This window comes from Mauremys reevesii, linkage group 24 (assembly GCF_016161935.1).
Source record: "Mauremys reevesii isolate NIE-2019 linkage group 24, ASM1616193v1, whole genome shotgun sequence".
Lineage (NCBI taxonomy): Eukaryota > Metazoa > Chordata > Testudines > Geoemydidae > Mauremys > Mauremys reevesii.
Window position 1 is genome coordinate 2,506,702 of NC_052646.1, and position 8,449 is coordinate 2,515,150.

The 8,449-nt window shown below is 40.4% G+C and overlaps 1 protein-coding gene across 1 annotated transcript; it reads right to left on the reverse strand.

Moving 5' to 3' along the window:
* Positions 1-691: 691 nt before the first annotated feature.
* On the reverse strand, positions 692-3,279 carry LOC120390486 (scale keratin-like). Its single transcript, XM_039513196.1, has 2 exons — positions 3,228-3,279; positions 692-1,224 (listed from the first exon to the last, which is right to left on the reverse strand). Exons 1-2 carry the CDS (start codon positions 3,277-3,279, stop codon positions 692-694), a joined length of 585 nt encoding a protein of 194 aa, XP_039369130.1.
* Positions 3,280-8,449: the final 5,170 nt, after the last annotated feature.

Below are 8,449 nucleotides of genomic sequence, written 5' to 3' on the forward strand. Positions count from 1 at the left end.
TAGTGTAGACGTAGCCTAAGACATCTAACAAGTTGGAAATTTTCCGCTGTGCAGACAGCCTGCACGATGCTAATGTACCCCATTTGCTTCTTACTTATGTGCTTCAATGGGACTGATAGAGTGCATGGGACTGGTACTGACCATCTGTACAGGGGCAAATTTCACCCAAAGACCTTTGGAAAGAAAGAATAGAGGAAGAAAAACCAGAAGGCCAATGCTATAATGCCAGCATAAATTTTAATGAGGATGAGCAGTGGAGTACACACTTGCAGGATAAATTATTGCACAGTACAGAGAACGTATCTTCAGGGTTATAATAAGAACTAAAGCCCATCACCCACTCCAATGTGATGCATTTCACACAGGATGTTCTGCTTTCTTTCTTGAAGATGCAGAGTTTGAAAATCGTGTCCATTTTCAATCCAATGACTGATGTTACCCTGGTTAACATCAAATAGCACAAAGCACAAGAGGAGCATAAGATTAACCTGCAAAACAATTATATCTTAAGCTTTGGGTATTATGTAACAAGGAAAGATGTAGATAGACCTGTTTTATAGAAGTGATGAACAACCACAGCCCACACAGAGTTCAAGCGGGTTTGTAAGCATCAATGTCCATTAGCTAAGCGACGAATTTCTATCTTGTCATTTCCTGATTGTTTCTCATTCCATGAATCATTCTTCTGGGTTTAACATGGCCCACAATTTCCATAGCCGGACCCATAATATCCTCCCCCAGAAACGGTAATGCCACGTCGTGACCTCCTGCCATAACCGCATAGACCCCCATAGCCATATGAGCCTCCATAACCATACCTGAGTCCACTCCCGAAACCACCAGCATAACCTCCTCCATAACCAGCACCGTAACCTCCTCCAAAACCACCACCATAACCTCCCCCATAACTACCACCGTAACCTCCCCCAGAACTGAATGAGCCACTGAAACCACCACTAGAACCAAAGAAGCCCCCAGGTCTTGTGGGAAAATTTGGTAAGGTGGTTCCCACAATGCTGTCTTGAGGATAAGTAGCCATAGTTGGTCCTGGGAATCTCACAACAACTGGTGGCGCATAGACCACTGCAGTCGAATCTCCACATGATGTGACACACGGCTCATTGCAGACGTTAATACATGGGCGTGGGCATATATCAGGATAATAATCCTGGGGTAGGCAACACAGATCTTTGGAGTAAGACATCTTCTGTGTTGGAGGGAATCCTGAAAAACACAGGAGAGAGCAAAGAAAACATAAGACACAACTGAGAGTGGAATAAGAGTTTGAGTTTGAGTTGTAGGATACGGGGGGACAGATAGATAAGTAGGTAGGTTTTGTAGAAGGCCACATATCTGCTCCCATTTTTTCCTTCTATTCCTGTGCACCTACTCCCCCCCCCCTTCAGCTTCAGAAACAAAATAATAATAATAATATAACTAATAAATAAGAATGATAATAATTCCTAGCAGTTTCATAACAAATTACATTTTCACTGTTTCTTGCAACCATTAAGTTGCACAACACACAGGTGAAGTGAGTTGTTATGTTCCCTGGGAAGCAATACTAATAGCACAGAGGCTCAATAGACTTGCCCACCACCATTGCTGAGTCACTGAATGAGCTCGAAACAGAATTTAGACCTTCCTAATTGTTATGGGTGATAGAATTGATCATTAGGAAATTCCAGTAGCTCTTAATTGCTGCAACTGAGAATAGGGCCCCCTTGTGACAGGCGTTATATAAACAAAGAGTAAGAAACAGTAACTGGGGTAAAGAGCTCATCTGCGAGGTCTGAGTTCTGGAGTCAAGTTGCTGCTCCAAGTCCGACTGAGTGAGGTCTCCTATATCCTAGCAGAGTCATCTAAGGGTATTCTGGGAAAATTCCATGCCACCAGCCCACCAAAGCCCTGATGTAGTCACCCTCAGCTGTCTCCACTGTAGGTCTTGAACTGGTAGGTGTGTGCTGAGAAAACCTACTGGACCCTGACCCACAGGTGAAATCAGGCGAAAATTCCCACTGGGGCCAGGACACTGAGCACCTTGGCAGCATCAGGACTTTAGTGGTTTTGTGCATGTGCTGAGGGAATTTAGGTGCCTGCAGTGTTACCAGTTTGGAAGACTTCAGTGTGACCAAGATCAAACAGAAAATCAAATGAAGAAACCAAATGCAGATTCCCTGAGTCCCTGTCTTACGACATGACGACAGGACCTTCTGTTCTCACCAGCCCAGGAGCATCGAGTTAAAAATTACCAAACTCACAGTCGAAAATATTTCCATCATGGATGCCTGGATATTTCACATCGTTTTGGAAAGTTTTACCAGAAAGAAGTGGAGAGACACTGTTAATAATGTGAGTGTCCTTTTTAAGACAGCTCAAAATAGGAGCTAGAACCCCAATCTGATTTAAACCATCATAACTACCATTAATTCAAAGATGCTATTTTAATTTACACAAGATAAAGATCTGAATCAAAGATTTCAAGTTGCACCCAGGTGATATACTAGATCAAATCAGTGGTCGAATTAATTCAGTGCCTTGTCTCTAATGCTGTGTAGCACCACACCCTGTAGAGGAAATGTTGGTAGCTCTGACATAGCCCGTTTGAAGGAAACCGCTCATAAGGAGAATTTCTTCCTCGTATCAACAAAGCAGGGGCTAGGTTTGCCCTGAGGGAAAATTCATATAAAGCCATTCCAACTTCTCAAATGTATCTAGATCTAGATGGTGCTGTAAACTAAAAAGAACAATCAAGTTGCTGTTCAATTGGTATATGTATTTCAAAGCTGATCTCCAGTGTTTTATGGAAACGGTAGAATCAGATGATGGACTCATACAAATAGCTGTGAGTCCAGTGAAGTCAGCTGATGGTCTGGCAATTGTATTTATCTATAAAGAGTCATACTAAATAAAGCTGTTCATTACCAAAGTAGCTTAAAGCTGAGATTTTTCATAACTGTCTAATGGATTTAAGTGCCCTGTCCTTTTTTAACCATTGGGAAATGGTTGTTCCAGTCCAATATTGGGAATTGAAAGTCCCAGGATTATATTTTGAAAGTCAGCATCCACCAAGTCCTGCAACTGACTTGTTAGAGAAAGTCTCTTATGGAAAAAAAAATCTACCCACTTAACATTGCTAAAGTCCCAGAGTATTGGTACAGATTTAGGTCATAGTTTAAATTATCACTAAAGCAACAACTGGAGCAATTTGAATCTAATAGACTTACCCAGTTCACCAAGGGGATGAAGTGAAGAGAAGTGGATAAAACAACCTGGCATTACAAGCACTTTTATATGCTTTCTTAGCATGTGGGAAGGATGGGAGACACCCTCTCTGTACCAAGATCTCATCAATAGCCAAGGAAAGTGTTTTTTTCATGCTTTACTGCTGAGAAATTAAAATTGTTACTTGCTTTGGTAACTCCTTTAATTATTGTAATGCCTTTGCCATGGTTGATCCATTACTCAATTTCCAGTCCAACATAGGATGGGATGTACATTACATTCAGCATTTCCTTTAATCTGAAATCTTTATGGGCAAGATTTTTATCATCCCACTGATCACCTTGGTGTTGCCACAAGGATAAATGTAGTTCCATTTGATTAGTTCTCCACTGAAGTACTTCAAAATAGGAGGGTGACTCAGAGGTGTGTCAGTATTACAATGTGCTGTCATGCACAAGTTTTCATTTTAGTTCTTTAAATCTCAAGTAGGTTCTAATTAGTGGCAAGGTAGGATTCACCCTCGTAAATCCTTCTAGAGTGGGAGACATTAGTCCCATGCTTAGCATCTCCACTCTTAGCTATAAACTCTGTATTTTAGCCAACACCCTTTTGAACTACATGAATGTCTTTCCAATCAGTTAAATGGTTTTGGAACCAGGCCTTCTAGGTTACAATACTCTCCTGGACCCATGACCAGGACAATGGAACAAACTGATAAATTAAATGGTAATAAAGTCAACAGGACCAGATGAGATTCACCTAAGAGTTCTGAAGGAACTCAAATATGAAACTATAGAACTGCTAACTGTTGTATGTAACGTATCACTTGAATCAGCCTCTCACTGGCAGATAACTAATGTGACATCGGGTTTTTTTAAAAGTGTCCAAAGGCAATCCTGGCAGTTACAGGCCAGTAAGCCTCACTTCAGCACCAGGCACTTTGATTGAAACTATGGTAAAGATCAGCATTATCAGCCACATAAAGGAACATGACACTTTGGGGAAGAGTTAACACAGCTTTTACAAAGCGAAATCATGCTTCACCAGTATATTAGAATGTTTTGAGTTGGTCAACAAGTATATGGACAAGGGTGATCCAGTGGAGAAAGTGTACTTGGACCTTCAGAAAGCCTTTGACAAGCTCCTTCACCAAAGGCTCTTAAGCAAAATAAACAGTTATGGGATAAGAGGGAAGGTCCTGTCATGGATCAGTAACTGGTTAAAATATAGGGGGGGAAAGAAATGGTCAGTTTTCAAAGAGGTAAATCGTGGGCTCCCTCAAAGAGCTGTACTGGGATTGGTGCTGTTCCCCCGTTCATAAATGATCTGGAAAAAGGGGCAAACTTTGATTTGGCAAGGTTTGCTGAGCGCACAGAATTCCTCAAGATATTTAAGTGTAAAGCATATTGCAAAGAATTAAAAACGGATCTTAGAAAACTGGATGAGTGGGCAGGAAAATGGCAGATGAAATTCTACCTTGACAAATGCAAAGTAATACGGGTTTGGAAACCATAATCCCAACTATACACAAACAATGACGGGGTCTAAATTAGGAGTCGCAACTCAGGAAAGAACTTGAAGTCATCGCGGGTAGTTCTCTGAAAATATTTACTCAATATACAGCAGGAATAATAAATAAATAACAGAATGTTAGGAACCATTAGGAAAGGAATAGGTCATAAAACAGAAAATATCATAATGCTACTAAATAAATCCATATATGTCCACCCCACATGTGATAATGCGTGTGGTTATGGTCACTCCATCTCAAAAAAGACATATTAGAATTGGAGAAAGTCCAGAGAAGGACAACACAAAAGATTAAGGGTATGGAACACCTTCTGTATGAGGTGAGATTAAAAAGACTTGGACTGTTCATTCTTGGAAAAAGAGACGATGAAGGCAGAATATGATAGAGGTCTGTAAAATCATGAGTGGTGTGGAGAAAGAGAAAAATGAAGTATTTACCCCTCCACATAACACAAGAATCAGGGGTCACCCACAGAAATTAATAGGCAGCAAGTTTAAATCAAACACGAGAAAGTACTTCTTCACCCAACACACAATTGGGTGCTCCTTTTGTATCTCAATCGTCCAGGAGCCCCACTGGTTGTTTAGCAGGTTTCCTGTTCTGATGTACTTTACAAATATTTTGTTATTACCTTTTCAGGTTTTGGCTAGCTGTTCTTCAAACTCCTTTTTGGCATTTCTTATTACATTTTTACACTTCATTTGGCAGTGTTTATGCTCCTCTCTATTTACCTCACTAGGATTTGACTTCCACTTTTTAAAAGATGCTTTTTTATTTCTCACTGCTTCTTTTACATGGTTGTTATGCCATGGTGGCTCTTTTTTAGTTCTTTTACTGTGTTTTTTAATTTGGGGTATAAATTTAGTTGGGCCTCTTGCAGGGATTTCATTCTAGTCACTGTACCTTTTAATTTCTGTTTAACTAACCTCCTCATTTTTGCATTGTTCCCCTTTCTGAAATTAAATGCCACAGTGTTGGGCTGTTGAGGTGTTCTTCCCACCACAGGAATGTTAAATGTTATTATATTATGGTCACTATTTCCAAGTGGTCCTGTTATAGTTACCTCTTGGACGAGATCCTGCGCTCCACTCAAGACTAAATTGAGAATTGCCTCTCCCATTGTGGGTTCTTGTATCAGCTGCTGCAAGAAGCAGTCATTGAAAGTATCAAGAAATTTTGTCTCTGCATTTTGTCCTGAGGTGACATGTACCCAGTCAATATGAGGATAATTGAAATCCCCCCACTATTATTGAGTTCTTTATTTTGATAGCCTCTCTAATCTCCCTTAGCATTTCATCGTCACTATCACTGTCCTGGTCAGGTGGTCGATAATAGATCCCTACTGTTATATTCTTATTAGAGCATGAAATTACTATCCATAGGGATTCTATGGAACATGTGGATTCACTTAAGATTTTTACTTCATTTGATTCTACCTTTTCTTTCACACATAGTGCCACTTCCCGCCCCTGCACAACCTGTTCTGTCCTTCCAATATATTTTGTACCCCAGAGCAATTGTGTCCCATTGATTGTCCCACCTCCACCAGAAAGAAAAAAATATTATATGAAATTTACCAGAGAACCTTTTATGGGTTAATTGCTGTGTGACACCTCGGTACTGATATCCATTGTGCAATAATACCCAGTATCACCTCTTTCAAAAAATTCAACCAGGAAACTTTAGCTGCTGTGCTACTGGGGACTATGCAACATTCTCAGATAGATAGGTAGATTGTAATCTCTCCAGAATGAGTGATATATCATCACCACCCTTTTTACTTATAGGGAGACGAAAGAGAATATTGTTTTAGCAAAGATCATGCACAGACATCTGACTGGTGATTTTGGTGCCTACCTTGAGATATCCTGAAAAACCCTGGTTTTTAGAAGTGCTCAGTGTCTATTCTCTGGAGCTCTGTTCCTGTGAACGCGTCTCAAGCAGACTTTAGGACCATGCATATTTGAAATTCTTGCCTTTCAGATCTTCTGTGAATGCATTTTGCAGGAACAGAACCTTCAATATTTTGGGCATGCAACAGGCCAAGTGTTTCCAGTGTAGTAAGTAGGTGTCATTTGAAGAAAATTCATTCTTCAACTAAAACCCCTTTCACTCATATCCCCTTAAAGATTGTCATAAATTAGTGGAAGGAAATTCCTTTGGAGCCGCAACTATATCTTGATATTAGTAAAGCTTTTCAAACAGCCCCACAGGACATTCTCATAAGCAAACTAGGGAAACATTTCCCTCAACCACATGGTTGAGACAAAATATTATCAGGTGGCTACATAACTGGTTGAAAGACTGAAAGCAAAGACTAGTTATCAATAGTTTGGTGTCAACCTGGGAGGCTATATTTAGCGGGGACCCAGAAGAGGTTGTCCTGGGTCTTTTACTTTTCAACATTTTCACTAGTTAGTTGAATAACAGTATGGACAGTTCACTGATATAATTTGCAGAGGACACCAAGCTGAGAGAGGTTGCAAGCACTTTGGAAGACAGGATGAGAATTCAAAATGAGTGTCCCTTATTGAAGATTTCATCTGAAAAAAACAAAATGAAATTCAATAAAGTCAGTTGCAAAGTATGAGGTTTAGGAAGAAAACAGTCCCACTCTGGTAGACACTGGTAAGGCCTAAGCTGGAGTTTTGTCCCCAGCACACATTAACAGGGAAGATGTGGACAGATTAGAGAGAGTCCAGAGGAGAGCTACAAAAATGACAAAAGGTTTAGAAACCTGACCTCTGAGGACTTGTTCCAAACGCTGGACATGTTTAGTGTTGAGAAAAGCAGACTGACATGGGAACAGATCGTTAAGCATTCATTTCACTCTCCTGCAGGAAGCTGTGGAATCTCCATCATTGAAGGTTTATAAGGACATGTAATCAAAGACCGGTCAGGTGCTGCTTCTGCACAGAGGGCTAGACTAGGTAACCACTCAAGGTTCTTTCCAGCCCTATATTTCAATGAGTCTACAATTTTATGTAATATTTAGAGAAGGGAAATAATTCCCTTCTGAGACTTTTGGAACAAGGGGGAATATCTCCCCTGGGCAGATGGCCAGCACCATGCTATTGACCACTTAATGTACCAGATTTGCTACTTAATAATTCGCTTGAGTTGGGGGGATGTAGTACCGGGGGTTGGTACTGAGCATCTGCACCAGGGTGAATTTTACCCTAATTCCTTTGGATAGAAAGAATGGAGGAGAAAGGAAAACCAGAAGGCCAACACTATGATGCAGAATAATTTTTAATGGGAATGAGCAGTGGCAGTACACACTTGCAGAATGAATTAATGCAGAGTACAAAGAATGTGTTTTCAGGGTTACAATACGAACAAGAACCAATCACCCACTCCAAAGTGATGCTTTTCACACCAGATGATCTGCTTTTTGCCTTGAAGCTGGTAGAGTTTGAAAATCATGTCCCTTTTTCAACCAAGTGATTTGTTTTAGCCAGTTCAACATCAAATAGCACAAAGCACAATAGGAGCATAAGACTAAGCTACAAAACGAGTAGATCATAAACCTACAAAACAAGTGGAAGACACAGATAGGCCTGATTTACAGAGGCGATGAGCACCCACAGTCTGCAAGTAGAGTTGAAGGCATCATTGTCCATTAGATCAGTGATGAATTTCTATCTTGTCATTCCCTGATTGTTTCTCATTCCATGGATCATTCTTCTGGAT

Excerpts from the sequence above, each read along its gene's own strand:
- LOC120390486 (XM_039513196.1), bottom strand. The coding sequence starts at position 3,279 with ATGCCAGGTTGTTTTATCCACTTCTCTTCACTTCATCCCCTTGGTGAA. Across the intron at positions 1,225-3,227 it reads TCATCCCCTTGGTGAACTGG|GATTCCCTCCAACACAGAAG; the intron begins GTAAGTCTATTA and ends TGTGTTTTTCAG.